Source organism: Moschus berezovskii, chromosome 6 (assembly GCF_049115385.1).
Source record: "Moschus berezovskii isolate FMDL1 chromosome 6, NW_MosBer_1.0, whole genome shotgun sequence".
NCBI lineage: Eukaryota > Metazoa > Chordata > Mammalia > Artiodactyla > Moschidae > Moschus > Moschus berezovskii.
Window position 1 is genome coordinate 61,582,520 of NC_142465.1, and position 17,942 is coordinate 61,600,461.

A 17,942-nucleotide genomic window follows, 5' to 3' on the forward strand; every position below is an offset into this window, starting at 1 on the left:
TGGAGGAGGGGTGGAGGTGGGAGCTCTGGTTGGAAGGCTGCATGGTGGCTGGGGCTGGGGGCAGGGCTGGAGCTGGGCTGTGTTTTCAGCCCTAATCATGTTCGTGCTGGTCACCCATCGTTGTCCTACTTGGGTTTAAACGTCACTCATTTTCAGATGATGGCACAGCTGTCAGGACTTGTGTAAAGATGGTCAGAAAAGTACTATGGGGTCACTTTCTCTTCCTCTTTTTTTGTTCACACAGTTCTGCCTGTGGTTTATTGGTAAAAGGAAGAACATTAATTTCTTTTATCTTGGTTTAAATGTAAAACATGATCATTGTGGATACAGAAAAGTACAAGGATGAAAACCAAATTCACCCCAAATATCACCACTCATATATACGTACTGATAACATTTTGACATACATAGTACTATATTTTGCAAATAGTGTTACTTCTTTTCATTAAAAGAAGATAATCAATTTTATAACATAATAGAAACATTTAAAAAACATAATTATTAATGATGGAATATTCTATCCTGTAGGGTAGCATTACTTACTAAAGTGGTATGTAATGGATATGATGCATAATGGTTTCCTAGATTTTACTCATTGTGTTGAACATAAATGATGTCTTGGTAGACTTTTATTTATCCAATTTTATAGTATAACTATACTTTTTACTTTGGTTGGTTATGTTTGTTTTTTCCTTGTTAAAATTTTTTATTTTTTATTTTACAATTTTTAAAGGTTGCATTCCATTATACTTATTACAAAATATTGGCTAACATTCTTTGTGTGGTAGAGATTCCCAGGTGGTGCTAGTGGTAAAGAATCTGCCTGGCAAAGCAGGAGATGCAAGAGACAAGGTTTGATCCCTGAGCTTGGAAGATCCCTTGGAGTAGGAAATGGCAACCCACTCCAGTATCCTTACCTGGAAAATTCCATGGACAAGAGGAGCCTGGAGGGCTACAGTCCATGGGGTTGCAAAGAGTCGGACATGACTGAGCGTGCACATACATAAGCCATGTGTGGTACAATAATATGACCTTATGTATTGATTGGGTGTTTGGTGTCAAATATGGTAGGAAAATATACATTCTGAGGGCAGGTTTAGTGCTAAGCAGTGGAGGGACTAATTCTCTGTGTTAATAGTTCTGATACCCTGTTCCCAACTGCCCTGACCCTGAATTCTGCCTGAATTCTGTTAGTTGATAAGTCTTTAAGTTCTTGGTATTTGTCTTTACGTCTCCCAGATAGGTTTCCATGAAGCTGGGCACCTGTGAAATGAGGGGCCTTGGGGCAGAGTGGCCTCTTATGGGTGGCAGGAGAGGGTGGGTTTTTCTGGCACAAAGTGTAAATTCCGATTTGGGGAGAGTGGTTAATAGAAGCAGCCCTGCCTCCCCTTGAAAGCCTACTCTTGGAATTCTCCAGATTCCTGTAGGAACATTGTTCAGTATTGATGTGGGTATTTCAAAACCAGGCCCTAGAGGTCAATACCAGGCCTGTCAACATATTTGCATAAACTTAGGGTTTCTGACTTTTGTTTTTCAGTTTTAAAATTAGATTATAATTGCTTTACAATGTTGTGTTAATTTCTGCTGTATAAGAAAGTAAATCAGCTCTATGTATACATACATCCCCTCCCTCTTAGAACTCTCCCCCTCCCATTCCCACCCATCTAGATCATCAGAGGGCACCAAGCAGTTTCCCTCTCAAGTTTCCCTCTCAGTTCAGTTTAGTTGCTCAGTTGTGTCCGACTCTTTGGAACCCCATGAATCAAAGCACGCCAGGCCTCCCTGTCCATTACCAACTCCCGGAGTTCACTCAAACTCATGTCCACAGAGTTGGTGATGCCATCCAGCCATCTCATTCTCTGTTGTCCCCTTCTCCTCCCGCCCCCAACCTTTCCCAGAATCAGAGTCTTTTCCAGTGAGTCAACTCGTCGCATGAGGTGGCCAAAGTATTGGAGTTTCAGCTTTAGCGTCAGTCCTTCCAATGAACACCCAGGATTGATCTCCTCTAGAATGGACTGGTTGGATCTCCTTGCAGTCCAAGGGACTCTCAACAGTCTTCTCCAACACCACAGTTCAAAAGCATCAATTCTTCAGCGATCAGCTTTCTTCACAGTCCAACTCTCACATCCATAAATGATCACTGGAAAAACCATAGCCTTGACTAGACGGACCTTGGTTAGCAAAGTGATGTCTTTGCTTTTAAATATACTATCAAGGTTGGTCATAACTTTCCTTTCAAGGAGTAAGCGTCTTTTAATTTCATGGCTGCAATCAGCATCCCCAGTGATTTTGGAGCCCCCAAAAATAAAGTCTGACACTGTTTCCCTATCTATTTCCCATGAAGTGATGGGACCAGATGCCATGATCTTTGTTTTCTGAATGTTGAGCTTCAAGCCAACCTTTTCACTCTCCTCTTTCACTTTCATCAAGAGGCTTTTGAGTTCCTCTTCACTTTCTGCCAGGAGGGTGGTGTCATCTGCATATCTGAGGTTATTGATATTTCTCCCAGCAATCTTGATTCCAGCTTGTGCTTCTTCCAGCCCAGCATTCCTCATGATGTACTCTGCATAGAAGTTAAATAAGCAAGGTGACAATATACAACCTTGACGTACTCCTTTGCCTATTTGGAACCAGTCTGCTGTTCCATGTCCAGTTCTGACTGTTGTTTCCTGACCTGCATATAGTTTCTAAAGAGGCAGGTCAGGTGGTCTGGTATTCCTATCTCTTTCAGAATTTTCCAGAGTTTATTGTGATCCACACAGTCAAAGGCTTTGGTATAGTCAATGAAATAGAAATAGATGTTTTTCTGGAACTCTCTTGCTTTCTCCGTGATCCAGTGGATGTTGGCAATTTGATCTCTGGTGCCTCTGCCTTTTCTAAAACCTGCTTGAACATCTGGGAGTTCATGGTTCACATATTGCTGAAGCCTGGCTTGGAGAATTTTGAGCATGACTTTACTAGCATGTGAGATGAGTGCAATTGTGCGGTAGTTTGAGCATTCTTTGGCATTGCCTTTCTTTGGGATTGGAATGAAGACTGACCTTTTCCAGTCCTGTGGCCACAGCTGAGTTTTCCAAATTTGCTGGCATATTGAGTGCAGCACTTTCACAGCATCATCTTTCAAGATTTTAAATACTCAACTGGAATTCCATCACCTCCACTAGCTTTGTTCGTAGTGATGCTTTCTAAGGCCCACTTGACTTCACATTCCAAGATGTCTGGCTCTAGGTCAGTGATCACATTGTCGTGATTATCTTGGTTGTGAAGATCTTTTTTGTACAGTTCTTCTGTGTATTCTTGCCACCTCTTCTTAATATCTTCTGCTTCTGTTAGATCCATACTGTTTCTGTCCTTTATTGAGCCCATCTTTGCATGAAATGTTCCCTTGGAATCTCTAATTTTCTTGAAGAGATCTCTTGTCTTTCCTATTCTGTTGTTTTCCTCTATTTCTTTGCATTGATCGCTGAGGAAGGCTTTCTCATCTCTCCTTGCTATTCTTTTTAACTCTGCATTCAGATGCTTATATCTTTCCTTTTCTCCTTTGCTTTTCGCTTCTCTTCTTTTCACAGCTATTTGTAAGGCCTCCTCAGACAGCCATTTTGCTTTTTTGCATTTCTTTTCCATGAGGATGGTCTTGGTCCCTGTCTCCTGTACAATGTCACGAACTTCCGTCCAGAGTTCATCAGGCACTCTATCTATCAGATCTAGTCCCTTAAATCTATTTCTCACTTCCACTGTATAATCATAAGGGATTTGATTTAGGTCCTATCTGAATGGTCTAGTGGTTTCCCTACTTTCTTCAATTTAAGTCTGAATTTGGCAATAAGGAGTTCATGATCTGAGCCACAGTCACCCCCTGGTCTTGTTTTTGCTAACTGTATACAGCTTCTCCATCTTTGGCTGCAAAGAATATAATCAATCTGATTTCGGTGTTGACCATCTGGTGATGTCCATGTGTAGAGTCTTCTCTTGTGTTGTTGGAAGAGGGTGTTTGCTATGACCAGTGCGTTCTTTTGACAAAACTCTATTACCCTTGCCCTGCTTCGTTCCGTGCTCCAAGGCCAAATTTGCCTGTTACTCCAGGTGTTTCTTGACTTCCTACTTTTGCATTCCAGTCCCCTGTAATGAAAAGGACATCTTTTTTGGGTGTTAGTTCTAACAGGTCTTGTAGGTCTTCATAGAACCGTTCAACTTCGGCTTCCTCAGCGTTACTGGTTAGGGCCTAGGCTTGGATTACTGTAATATTGAATGGTTTGCCTTGGAAACAAACAGAAATCATTCTGTCGTTTTTATGATTGCATCCAAGTACTGCATTTCTGACTCTTTTGTTGACCATGATGGCTACTCCATTTCTTCTAAGGGATTCCTGCCCACAGTAGTAGATACAGTGGTCATCTGAGTTAAATTCACCCATTCCAGTCCATTTTAATTCACTGATTCCTAGAATGTCTATGTTCACTCTTGCCATCTCCTGTTTGACCACCTCCAATTTGCCTTGATTCATGGACCTAACAATCCAGGTTCCTATGCAATATTGCTCTTTACAGCACCGGACCTTGCTTCTATCACCGGTCACATCCACAACTGGGTATTGGTTTTCCTTTTGCTCCATCCCTTCATTCCTTCTATAGTTATTTCTCCACTGATCTCCAGTAGCATACTGGGCACCTACCGACGTGGGGAATTCCTCATTCAGTATCCTATCATTTTGCCCTTTGATACTGTTCATGGGGTTCTCAAGGCAAGTATACTGAAGTGGTTTGCCATTCCCTTCTCCAGTGGGCCACATTCAGCTGTGGTCCATGTGATCAGATTGACTAGTTTCCTGTGATTATGATTTCAGTGTGTCTTCCCTCTGATGCCCCCTCGCAATCAAGTAGTACATAATAAAATGGAATATTACTCAGCCATAAAAAGAATGAAGTTGGGTCATTTGTAGAGATGTGGATGGACCTAGGTCTGTCACACAGAGAAGAGTAAGTCAGAAAGAGAAAAACAAACACCATGTATTAACGCATATAATGTATTTGCTCAGTCATGTCCAACTCTTTGCAACTCCATGGATTGTAGCCTGCCAGATTCCTCTGTCCATGGGATTCCCCAGGCAAGAATACTAGAGTGCATGCCATTTCCTTCTCCAGGGGATCTTCCTGACCCAAGAATCAAACCCAGATCTCCTGTACTGGGGGTGGATTCTTTACCGCAGAGCTACCAGGGAAGCCTGGTATTAACAAAATTAACATATATATGTGGAATCTAAAAAATAGTACAGATGAACCTATTACCAGGGCAGGAAAAGAGACCCAGATGTAGAGAATGGATATAAGGTCTGTTTTACCCAACCAATCTGCACCATACTATACTCATCCTTTTGTTTCTGTCTTTTATCTGTTGTCTCTTTTCTTCCTGAATTCCCCTCCCTTCCTCATTGTCTCTCTGTTTACCTCTCCTTTCCTCATACTGATTGTTGAGCACTCAGTCCAAAAGGTGTCAGTAAAAAGAAGGGGAATATAATGTATATACTATATAATTGATGGACAGGGAGGCCTGGCGTGCTGTAATTCATGGGGTCGTGGAGAGTCGGACACGACTGAGCGACTGAACTGAACTGAACTGAACTATGTAATATAAAATAAAGTGGAAGGGTTGGGAAATGAGAATATATTTGTATGAGATGGCCTTCTGGATATTCATGAAGTCAATTGAAATATTGAAGCCAAAATGATCTGAATCTAATACTCTTGAGAAACTCCATGGAGCACGCCCTGCCACGAGCCACATCCAGATTCGTTACTCAACTGGCCTGAATGGCATGCTCACTCAACTCCCCATGAGCTACATGCCCACCTTCCTGACTGATTTCATGATATACTGGAGATGCATGAAAAGCCCATGAAATCATCAACTTAAAAAAAACCAACAAAAGAAACCCCACAATGTAAGGACTGTGACTTAAGTTGATTTAGTGTCTTCCTGAGGACAATGCCCCATGAGGACAATGTCCCAGGATAGAGTTTATAGGATTACTCTGAGGTCCTGCCCCAAAGAAGCAGAAACAGAAACCAGTAATTTTGGTTGAAGGATATGTGCAATCAAGCATACATCTCAGTAGAAGGTTATTGTTAGTCCCAAGGAACATGTATCTCAGTTTATGATTTAAGTGCTTTGTTAAGTATGGAAAGATGCAAGAATCCATGGTAATAAAGAATTTCTTTTGAAATATTTCCACCTAATGGCCTGTTTGCTCTTTTTCCCAGAGCAGAGTTCCTTCCCCTGCTCTTCGTTGTGAATTCCTTTCATTGTACGTTATAAGCCAGCAATGTAGTGATGAATGACTTAATCCTTGTAAAACCAGACTGTGAGTGATATTCCTTGTCTTTTTGTTTTTTATAACCCAAGACTAGGGTGCGTGGTAGCTGGGCATGGGGTACTTGGAGGGGAGAGGATGAATGAGGGGAGGGAAATAAGGTGGAGAGCGGGGTTCTCATGTCACCAGGACACCCGTCCCGCCTCACTCCCACCTCCTCCCCAGTCTCCTCTTGGGACATTACTTAGCTCTCGGGGATATTAGGAAGAAACATGCTTTGTGGTGAGAAACAGATCAGTGGCTCTCATCCGCGTTCTGTTCCGTGATCAGCCTCTCAGGGCTCTGAGCCTCATGGCCTCCTGCCACCCCGAGGAACCCACACTCAGGGGAGGGCTGAGCAGCTGGGAGGGTCCCTGCCCCGACTCTCTCTCTGCCCCTGTCCCCCTCTCCCAGCTGTGCCTCGGCCCTGGCCAGCCTCCCCTCCCACCGCAATGCACACAGGAGAGAAAAGCCCTTCTTCCCTAAAGATACTTAGTCAGGGCTGTGTGTGGAGGGTGACCACCAGCCTGACACACCAGCCTAGGTGCCAACTCAGCCAATCTTGGCTGGAAAACGGTGTCTTCAATAGGGGGACACAGAAACCAGTTTTTGTTTTCTCTTGAAACCATGCATTTCCATTGATTATATTTTCCTTAAAAAAAAGGTGAAAACTTTACCCAGGCCCAGTGATTGTGACCACGGCCTTGGGCAGTGATGGGTTTGTATCAATGACAGGAAGAGTCAGGTGACCTTGTGGAGGTGTAGGGGTGAGTGGGGTGACCTGAGGAGGATTTGAAGAAGGAAGTGAAGGCAACCCTTTGTCTGCAGAAGCGAGGGGCTAATGTGTCTTTCTGGGACTTATCGTGTGACCTGGGGTCCCAGGATTAACACAAGGATGGACAAACAAGAGAGGTCTGTAAGGGAGAGGCAGGGCCTGAACCCTTCCCTGGGGAAATGTAGCCTCTCTCACCAGAACCCTCCCTGCCGTCCTCCCTGGGTCCCCTCCTATAGAGTCACTACCCTCCCTCCTTTGCCACCTGCCAGGTCCCCCAGCCCAGATCCCCTTCCCCCACCCTCCAATGGAGGAGAGCGGGAGTCACTTCTGGAGCCTGGTCTTCTGTTTTCTGCTAATGCTTACTAAGCACCTACTGTGATCAGGGCAGGAATTCCCCTGATGTCCCAGTGCTTGCAGAGACTCTGAATCTCTGTGTGTCCTCTGCTGTCATGAAGGTCTGAGTATGGACTCAGTGGAGAAGGCATTTGTACAGCCATACAGATATCTGGGCTGAGGGCATATTGGAGTGGGAGGGACTTCTCCAAGAATCAACTAAAAAACTGAAATTTTATCTCTTTTTGTTCAAAATTGAGATTATGGCATGTTTACGGGAACTTTATGTTATAGAACAATCTCACCATTTTCGAGTAAACAGACAGTGAGGTCAGATGCTGCAGGACCTGTGAAACTCAAACCTGTTTTAAAGGCTTGGTGTCAGACAGGGGACTGCGGAAGAGATGAACGTGACCAGAAGGATCCTCAAGGATCTCTGAATCCTTCAGGCTGTGGTGTGTCAGTCCCTCAAGGTCGATCCACATCCTCCTCTTAAATGCAAACTTAGAGTTTCTTGTTTGATCTGAAGACCCCACATTTTCATATTTTTATTTACCTACATACACACCACCAGACCTACCAAACCAACTGAAATCAAGTAAAGCATCATTAATTCATTTTATGCCCTGAGGGTTTGTGTTCAGGAGCTCTGGACTCATGTCCAGCAATCCTCTACAGAATGTCAGAGGACTTGTGAGGTTACAAACCCTGACCCTCCTTGCTGGTCCTACAAAGGGTTGGGGGATGCAGGGCTGCACTGAGATAAGTTCCATGGTCAACTCCGGGGACTGTGACTCACGGGCCCCAACTCAGACAAGGCAGAACAACAAATACACTAGAAAAAAAGTGCAGAGCACACCAGGTCACATTCTCAGCCTGAACCCTCAGCAGAGCCCCATTCCTCCTTTTTCCAGGCCGCCTTCCTTGAAGAGGGAGCTAGGTCTGGTCTGATGGATGGATGCAGGGGCAGGAACCCATGCTATGAAGATCCACAAGAGTGCCAAAGGGATGGTACTGTCACTCTTTCCCTGGGTTGTCCTGGCTTTTGTGTGTTTCCTGGGGTCAGTGACTCCCCAACCCATCCAATTACCTAAACACACTGATCTGTCTCTACATTTTAGAATCTCCACTTCAGACAGTGGAGCTGGAAACAAGCTTGCACAGTTTGCCTCACTCCCTAGCCCTTCCAGCTCCTCCATTTGTTACCTCCACCTCCACCTACTCAGAACACCTGTTCTAGATGTAGAACAGGCCGTGGGTGGGGGGTGGTCCCCGCTGAGATGCTCTGGGGCTACGCCAAGGGGTACATGCGTCAGAGGTTCTGCCCTGGAATCTCACCCAACAACTCCTCCGAGGACATAAGATGCAGAGATTTTTGTCAGTGAGTCTCCGTGACAGAATTGCCTCTGAAAGATTTCTTGTTCTGTCCCCTGCAGATCCCAGGTGAGTGTCACCCCAGCTCCTGCCTCTTATTGCTCTCTCCCGTCTTGCCTGTCATTGTTCCCACCCGGAACAGGAGTTTGAAGCTCCTGAGACCCCACAAGTCATCATATGACTTTCATATGGGAAAAGGGAAGCTGATGATGTGAGGACTGGGATGGGGCTGCTGCATGGACCCGTGGGAATTTATGGTGAAGGAATTCATGGTCAGAGAAAAAAATCTCCTGTTTCTTCCAAGAAAAGAAACCACCACCTTCACCCTTAACAGGGTTAGTGTTTGTATAAGACTTGCTTGTTCCCCTGGCTTCATGACAGTTTCCAGGGCACCATCCTCCATCCTGGCCTTCTTCTTCCTCACCCTTTGGGAAATCCCTGTGGAAGGGTCCTGGTGGTCCCCCAGAAAGCAGGCAGAGGCTGCTTTCTGCAGGACCATCTTTTCCATTACTGCTGCTGATTGCCACCTGAGGGACAACTCCTTTCAGGACGGCAGTCAGTACCCTGCAGGTGGCAGTGACCACTAGAGACTGAATCTGTCCTCCTCTCCTTGTTTCCTGGCTGCTGGGATGGGCTCCAGGGGCATCTGTTTCGTTGTCAAAGCTGTGATAAACGTGGATGGTGGGGAGATGCCCAGGGCACTGACTGGAAGGGGAACACCTGTTAGAGCAACTTTGTGTGAGTCCTTCCAACTCCCATCCCAGCATCTGGGAAGTCTCACCATTGCCTGTGTGTTCCTTCTCATTGCCTCAGACAGCCACAGTGCTCTTATGAAGACCTTTCTGGTCCAGAGAGCCACTGTATCAGGAGAGACCTTATTCCCTTTTTTCATTCTCTTTCTAATCCTAGAGAAGCTGAGGGGACTTAGTCTTTCAGGAGGGACTTCTGAGCTGAGCCAGAGAGGAAACCTGGTCAGAGGCTCACCAGCTGCCAAGGTCACACAGCTAGTTGGAAGCAGAGCTGGGCTTTGAAGTCATGTGTGTCTTGATTCAAAGTGTATCTCATTATAAGAATCTTCATTAGAAAAAGCCTCCTGTAATGTAAAATAGCCTGGGGGACCCAGGTCACAGGCTTCAGTAAGAAAAAGGGAACAATTTGGTTGTGAATCATGAAATGCAAAACTGGGATGCAAAGTGTCTAATGTGTGTGTGGGTGTGAGGATTGAGAAGGGAGTGGTGGGCAGAGGGAAACAGGGAGGAGTCGAGGACCACGAAAGTGAGGCTGGGAAAAGAATTGTTGTCCTTAAGGTTTTGTGTTGGAAATGCAATGGCATCGATAAGAAGCGTGTTAAGAGTACCAAAAGGAAACACTGGGATCTTAGTCAGTAACACTCACTGATGAAGGAGAACAGGAAAATCTTGAGAAGTCCATGCCAGAGAGTCTGGAGCCTCCATACCAACGAACTTGGTGCATGTTCTTAATTCCTCCTGTCTGATCATTAAACAGACCCTATTCACCACAACCTGTGTGTTTCTGTCCCCTACAAAGCTATGTGGCTGTACCTGGCTGTCCTCGTGGGCCTGTACTACCTCCTGCGCTGGTACCGGGAGAGGCAGGTGGTGAGCCACCTCCAGGACAAGTTCGTCTTCATCACAGGCTGTGACTCGGGCTTCGGGAACCAGCTGGCCAGGCAACTGGACCTGCGAGGCTTGAGGGTCCTGGCTGCGTGTCTGACGGAGCAAGGGGCAGAGCAGCTGAGGAACCAGACATCAGACAGGCTGCAGACGGTGATCCTGGATGTCACCAAGACAGACAGCGTTGCTGCGGCCACCGAGTGGGTGAAGGAGCGTGTGGGGGACAGAGGTACCACCCAGATTTCTTGTTTGTTTACTTCTTCTCTCTGCGTGAGAGGAAACCCGTTGTCAGCACCCTGGGGAAGAGTCCAAGGTGTTTTCCTGGATGTGAAGTCCCACCTGCCTTCTTCACCTCACCCAGCTGACCAGAGGAGCCTCACCCTTACCTCCTGACCTTGAGAGTTTGCGGTGTGGGGGAGAGATTTCCCTGATGAGACTGTGTCCTTACAGACTCCCTGTCTGGTATTCCCTCCTATCTCAGCAGAAAGTCTGTGTTTCTTGCTGCTTAGTGAGCAGGGTGATCAGGGTGGACTTTCTGGAGGAGGGATGGAGGTAGGGGTTCTGGTTGAAAGGCTGCAAAGGTGTCTGAGGGCAGCACTTGAGCTGGGTTGTGTTCTCAGCACTTGATCATGTCCTTGTTGGTGACCCATAGTCATTCTACTTGGCTTTAAATGTCACTTATTTAATCTTCAAATAACAATACTGAGTTCTCAGGGCTTGTCTAGGGGAAGTCAAGTAACTACTATGGAGTCACTTTCTCTCTCTGCTTTCTACTTTTCTTCTTTTCTCTACTGTTTTTTTTCTTCTTTTTAATTCCTACAAATCTGCTTATGTTTTGCAGGGGAAGGAGAGGACTTTAGTTTCTTTCACTAAGTGATGAAAGAATGATCATTGTGAAACTGAGAGATATGCCAAGCACTCTAAAAATCTCACCACCCAGAGATAAGGGTTATTAGTGTTTTGACATACATGATCTTATATCTGCACATATTTATCCTTTTCTTTCTACTATATGAAAATACATAGATTTAGAACATGATAAAAAATTTTTAAAAACATCATAAATTATGACTGACAAAATGCTACACATTAAAATAGCATCACTTACTAAAAAGTATTCATGGTACGATACATAATTATTTCCTATCATTATTCACCATACTCCACAGAAATGATATCTCTGCAAACTTGCTTCTACCTAAGTCCCTACACTATAACCATGTATGGTGATTGTGTCTTTGATAACAGATGGTTGCTCAGTATTCATCCTACAATTCAGGCATGTTGCCGAGCAGGGCAAGATCTCAGCTCTATGTGTGGAAATTCTGGTTCCCTTACCCCAGCAACCTTGAATGTCTGCTGCTGCTGCCATGAGACCTATGGTTGCTAAAGGTTTACTTTAAAACCTTGGGATTGTGTCTTGGATTCTTGAGAGTGGTTTCCTTTAAGCTGGGTGAATTTGCACCAAGGAGATGAAGCCAGGGTGGCCTCCTGTGTGTGGGGGAGGAGAAGGTGGAGTTTTCTGGGGTAGGGGGTGAACCCTGTGCTCTGGGTGTCAAGGATAAGGAGAGGCATCCCTGCCCTCCCCCTCCCAAATAGCCCTTGGAATGCTCCAGATTCCTGGGACACATTGCTCAGTATTGGCATGCGGGTGCTTCAAGCCCAGGCCCTAGAGGTCGATACCAGGTCTGCCGCCAAGTTCCCGGCATCCTGAGGTCTCAGGTCTGTTTGACCCAGCCAGTCTGCACCCAGTGACAGCCATCTTTTTCTGTTTCGCCTTCATCTCTCGATTCCTTTTCTCCTCTCTTCTCTGCCCATCCTCATTGTCTCTGTTTCCTCTCTTTTCCTCGTACTAACTGTTGAGCACTCAGTCCTGAAGCCATCAGAACATCGTGAAAGCTGGGGAACATTTATTAGTGTGCAAAGACACCACTGATAGCTCAGTTGGGAAAGAATCTGCCTGCAATGCAGGAGACCCTGGTTCGATCCCTGGGTCAGGAAGACCCACTGGAGAACGGATAGGCTACTCACTCCAGTCTTCTTGAGCTTCCCTGTTGGCTCAGCTGGTAAAGAATCTGCCTGTAATGCAGGAGACCTGGGTTCGATCCCTGGGTTGGGAAGATGCCCTGTAGAAAGGAAAGGCTACCCACTCAGTATTCTGGATTGGAGAATTCCGTGGACTCTATAGTCCCTGGGGTCACAAAGAGTAGGACACAACTGAGTGACTTTCACTTTCAAAGACACCATGGACTGTGAAAACCCAAAACTTCACTCTTGAGTTCTAGACAATAGACCCACTAGATTTTCTCAAGCTCAATACTTGTCTTCATGAACTCTGGGGTTCCTGTTCCTTGGTACCAGGCAGTGGGTGGGGTGTGAAGAATGGGTTGGGTGGAAGGCACACCTTCTGTGTGTGCCTACTACTCCTCACAGGCTCTGGCCTCCTCAAATCCCTACGAGCATGTTTGTCTCTGCTCCAGCTCCTCCCCTGCAGCCTCTCTCCTAAAGTTCTTCCAGGTTGGAGGGTGAATGGCACCATGGCTCAGTCCTCTCTCCTGGGCCCAGCACATGCTGCCCTCTCGTCCTCACTCTTCCCAGGACTCTGGGGTCTGGTGAATAATGCCGGCATTTGCACACCCATGGCACCCAATGAGTGGCTGACCAAACAGGACTTCGTGAAGATTCTGGAGGTGAACCTGTTGGGAGTGATAGATGTGACCCTGAGTCTGCTGCCCCTGGTGCGGAAGGCGAGGGGCCGTGTGGTCAATGTCTCCAGCATCATGGGCCGGGTGGCTCTCTTTGGTGGAGGCTACAGCATGTCCAAGTATGGTGTGGAGGCCTTCTCGGACTCCCTCAGGTAATGGTCTGGGAGGGAGGCCCTTCTTCTCTTCTCCTTCTCATATGCACGGAGGCGGAAAGGGGGCAAGGGGGGTGTGATACAGGGATTTTCATATGTCACAGGCCTAATGCCTCTTCCTTCTAGGTCCTTCTCACTTACTGTGTAGGTCTTTTGATGTGAAGCATGTTCGTGTCTTTTGCATCCCCAGTTGGTCCCAGACCTATAGAGTTTGATTCAACTTATTCCTGCCTTGCAGGAGGGCCCATGGTCAGCAATTATTGGAGGCACAATAACGGATATTTTTCCTGTGCAGGCCTTTCGTGTGCTCAGCTGCTGTGGTATTTAGGCTCTGGGAGCCCTGGGGGGAAGTGTACCCCCTGAAGCAATTGATCAAGGGAGCCACATAGTCAAATCAGTGGTAGAGAGCACAGGCTGCAGAGGGCAGGTGGCTCTTATGTGTGGGAGCTCTGTCCACAGGCAGGGGGATGCCCCTTAGAGGACACAGGGGTTACTGGGGTGAGAGAGGGGAGACAGGGGATGTGGACTATGGAAAGACAGAATGTGCAAACATGGTGACTGATTGGAGTGAGAGGAACAGGAGCAGGCAGCATTTAGACGATGCTCTGCAGCACAGTTTGTCAGATGTAGAGCTGATAAGCACAGGGCGTGAAATAATTGGGAAAATGGTCAAACTCTGTAGAGAAGCAGTAACATCACCATGAGCTTCTCTCCCTGGCTTCTGTGTGCTCAACTTCTGAGACCTCCCAGCCCATCTCACCCAGCCCTGTACTGGTGTCTGACTGTTCTTTCATGTTCTGCTTGTACAGTCTCTCGAGTCTTGCCCCTCATCCTGTCTACATTACAGGAGAGAGCTCTGCTACTTCGGAGTGAAGGTGGCTATGATTGAGCCTGGTTACTTTATGACTAATATGACCCAAGATGATGTGTTTAATAAAAACCTCCAGGCATCATGGGATCATGCCAGGCCAGAGATCCAGGAACTCTATGGAAACAACTTTATTGCTAACTGTGAGTAAGCTGTGGGCTTTGGGAAAATATTCAGAAATGCATCATTAGTACCTCCTTCAGTCTCAGTCCCATCCTCCAGGCTCTGAGTTACCCACACAGTGCAGATATGAGCTCATCCCCAAGGTCTCTGATTGGTCAACTGGTGACAGAAGTGAAGGATCGAGGCTTGGTAGATCTAGAGAACAGTTTCTCTTCAGAAACCCTTTTAATTTGGAAAGGAGACTGATGCCACAGAGGGATACACCCCTGGAATCATGGCAGGCTGGTGTTAGGACCACCTTTTTTCAGGGGCCTCAATTTCTAGGGTGGGTAGAGACCTCCAGTATGTAGCATACCTATTCCATGGAAAGGTATTAGAGGGCACTAACTTAGTGTGGAAGTGTATTTTTTGCTAAGTGCTAGGACATATTGCAGTGAAATCTACTGAAATGTAATGGACCATGATTTTGGAAGAGAACAGAATTTTTAGGAAGTCAAGTTGATGTGGAAGTGGGTGGGCTGGAAAATGAGAATAACTAGGATGGTGTCTCCTTTGGACAGTCTTGAAGTCATCGGGTTCTCTGAAGGCACCGTGGGCCGGAAATCTGTCCTTGGTGACCAACTGCATGGAGCACGCCCTGACCGCCTGCCATCCCCGCAGCAGATACTCAGCTGGCTGGGACGCCAAGTTCCTCTATCTCCCCATGAGCTACCTGCCCAGCTTCCTGGTGGATCTCATGATGTACTGGCATTACCCTTTGCCTGCTAAGGCCCTGTAACCCGAGAGTGGGGTGCGTTGTAGGCGGGAGTTGGGTCGTGGGTGGGGAGAGGACACATGGAGGGAGGGAAATGGAGTGGAGAGGGGGAATCTCACAGAGCCAGAGCACACAGTCCACCTCACTCCCCGCCCGCTCCCCAGGCTTTGCTTGGGTCATTGCTTAGGACTTGAGGAAAGTAGGAAGAAAGAGACAAATTGTGCCTGAGGCATCGGGGTCGGATGCTCATGCCCCCATTCTGTCCCTTGTGCGTTATGACCCACATCAGCTGTGAAAAGCCATACTGTGAGAAGGACATGAGACACTGGGGGTTTCAGTGCCCTGTGCTTTGGCTCTGTCCTCCTCTTCAGATGAATCTTTCCCATGTTCTGTCTCCCTCTTCCCAGGATGGAAATGATGGGCAGGGGGATAAAAGCCCCTCTTCCCTGAAGGTGTCTAGTGACAGTAGAGGGTGTCCACCAGCCTGATCCAATAGCCTGGGTGCCTATTCGGTGGCCTTGGCAGGTTTGGGCACAGAAATCAGGTTTTGAACCATCTTGGAAACAAGAATCTCTGTTGATTATTTTTTTCTCTAAAATTTCATTTGCAAAGTTCACCTACTAGAAATCATGCTGGGGCTTCATGGTTAAACTGAAGGCACTTGATTTTCAAATTATTATTTATGATACACACAAATAGTACCATTCTCAGCAAACCAAATGAAATCAAATAAAGCATCATTGATTCACATTATGCCTTGGGGGTGTGTGTTCAGAAGGTTGGAATCATCTCCTGGAATCCTTTCCAGAATATCAAGAGGACTTGTGAGGTTATAAAGCCCTGACCCTTGTTGCTGGTCCCACAAGGGGTTGGGGGACGCAGGGCTGCACTGAGATGGGTTCCATGGCCACCTGTTTGATCTGTGACACAAGGGCTCTAACAAGGCTGAACAACAAATGCATTGAAAAAGAAGTGCAGTGCACACCAGCTGAGTCCTCAGGCTGGACCCTCAGAGGATTCCCAGTTCTCCTCCTTCCAGGCTGCCTTCCTTGGGGAGGAGCCAGGTCTGGTCGGAAGGAGCCAGGTTTGGTCTGATGGACGTGAGCAGAGGCTGGAACCCATGCCAGAGTCCACACTGTAGCCACAAGGCAGTCTCCCACCTCCTCCCCTTAGCTGTGCTGGTCGTTTTGGAGAACAGGTTCAGTGGCTCCCAACCCTAATACCATCTCCTCCCAGAATCAGACCCTTATGACGTGAAGACAGGATTTGTCTGTCCATTTGGAGAGCTCACTCCTGTAGGCGGACAGCAGACAGGTAGGGCTGGAAACAAGGTTTCACCATTAGCCCTCACTCGTGGCCCCTTTCAGACCCAGGTTGTTTTCTAAGCCTCTCTCCTCAGAGGACTCATCCTGGGAAGAGATGAGGGGATGGGTGTGGAATGTCCTGTCTTGACTGTAGTCCTTTTGAGACCAGGAGAGTGCCACCAGAGGGGTGACACCCTTCTCCCAAGCATATAGGCTTGATAGTTGCTGCCATAGAATGTGGGCCAGCTGCAACTCCCAGGATCAAAGATGCAGAGATTTTAGTCAGTGAGTCTCCCTGACAGGGTGGGCCCTGAAAGATGCCTTCTTGTGGGCTCTGCAGCTCCCAGGTGAGTGAGAGTAACCCCAGCCTCCTGTCTTGGGTCTTTCCTGAGCTTCCTGGGATCTTCCCCACTTGGAATGTAGTGTGGAGCTCCTGACAGGCCCCAAACCCACACTGTAACTTTCAGGATTCACAAAACAGAGGCAGATGCCCTGAGGGCTGGCACCAGTCTGCTTCATGGCCCTGTGAGAATTTATGGTTGATGCTTTCGAGGTCACTGAGGAAAAAAAAAAAAAGTCTTGTTACTTTGAGTAAAGAGACCACAACCTTCTCTCTTAGCAGGGTTAGTGTTTGTATAAGACTTGCATGTTCCCCCAGCTTCCTGACAGTTTCCAGGGCACCATCCTCCATCCTGGCGTTCTTCCTCCTCAACTTTTGGGGAGTCCCTGTCAGAGGTTTACCCAGGAAGCAGGTAGAGACTGCTTTCTTTAGAACCATCTTTTCCATTACTGCTGCCAACTCCCCTGTGAGGGACAACTCCTTTCAGGATGACAATCATCTTCCTGCAGGTGAAGTGACCACTAAAGGCTGAATCTGGCTTCCTTTCTGTGTTTGTTGGCTGCTGGGGTGAGTTCCAGGAGCATCTGAGCCTCTGTGTCCTTGGGGAAGCCTCTCCTTCCACCCAGGACCTGTAGTCTTTCCTGACTCGGCAGTCAGAGCTATGATAAATGTGGATGGTGAGGAAATGCCCAGGGCACTGACCCCAGCTCCTTCTGTCCCTGCCCCTCTCACCAGCTCTGTGCCCCTGGTGGTCCAGCCTCATTCCTGGATGGTATCCTCCCCCTCCCCATGACCCCCCTCTATGCCCAGCCATTCTGTGGTCCAGTCTCTGGACCTTTCTTCAGTCTCCTGAGCAGTCAGCTCTCTTCTCCTCTCCACCCCCTCATACAAATGAACTAATTCTGTTCTGATTACTGTGGTTTACCGACCTCCCTACTAATGGGAAGACATACTCCATACCATGCATCCATGGGCACTAAGTTGCTTCAGTGTTTGGACTCTGTGCGATCCCATGGACTGTAGCCCACCAGGCTTCCCTGTCCCTGAGTTTCACCAGGCAAGAATACTGGAGTGGCTTGCTATGCCCTCCTCCAGGGGATCTCTCAAAATCAGGGTACAAAACCACGGCTCCTATGTTTCTTGCTTTGGCAGGCAGGTTCTTTACCACTAGGGCCACCTGGAAAGTCCACCCCATCCCATAAAAAATTTAAAACGTTGCTCAGTTGTGTTCAAC

At 47.2% G+C, this 17,942-nt stretch overlaps 1 protein-coding gene across 1 annotated transcript; it reads left to right on the forward strand.

Annotated features, from left to right (window-relative positions):
• Positions 1–8,753: 8,753 nt before the first annotated feature.
• Positions 8,754–15,817, forward strand: LOC129537044 (retinol dehydrogenase 16-like). The gene is made up of 5 exons (XM_055396327.1): positions 8,754–8,897; positions 10,377–10,691; positions 13,061–13,319; positions 14,167–14,330; positions 14,871–15,817. The coding sequence occupies exons 2-5, from the start codon at positions 10,379–10,381 to the stop codon at positions 15,086–15,088; spliced, it is 954 nt and encodes a 317-aa protein (XP_055252302.1). The 5' UTR covers positions 8,754–8,897; positions 10,377–10,378; the 3' UTR covers positions 15,089–15,817.
• Positions 15,818–17,942: the final 2,125 nt, after the last annotated feature.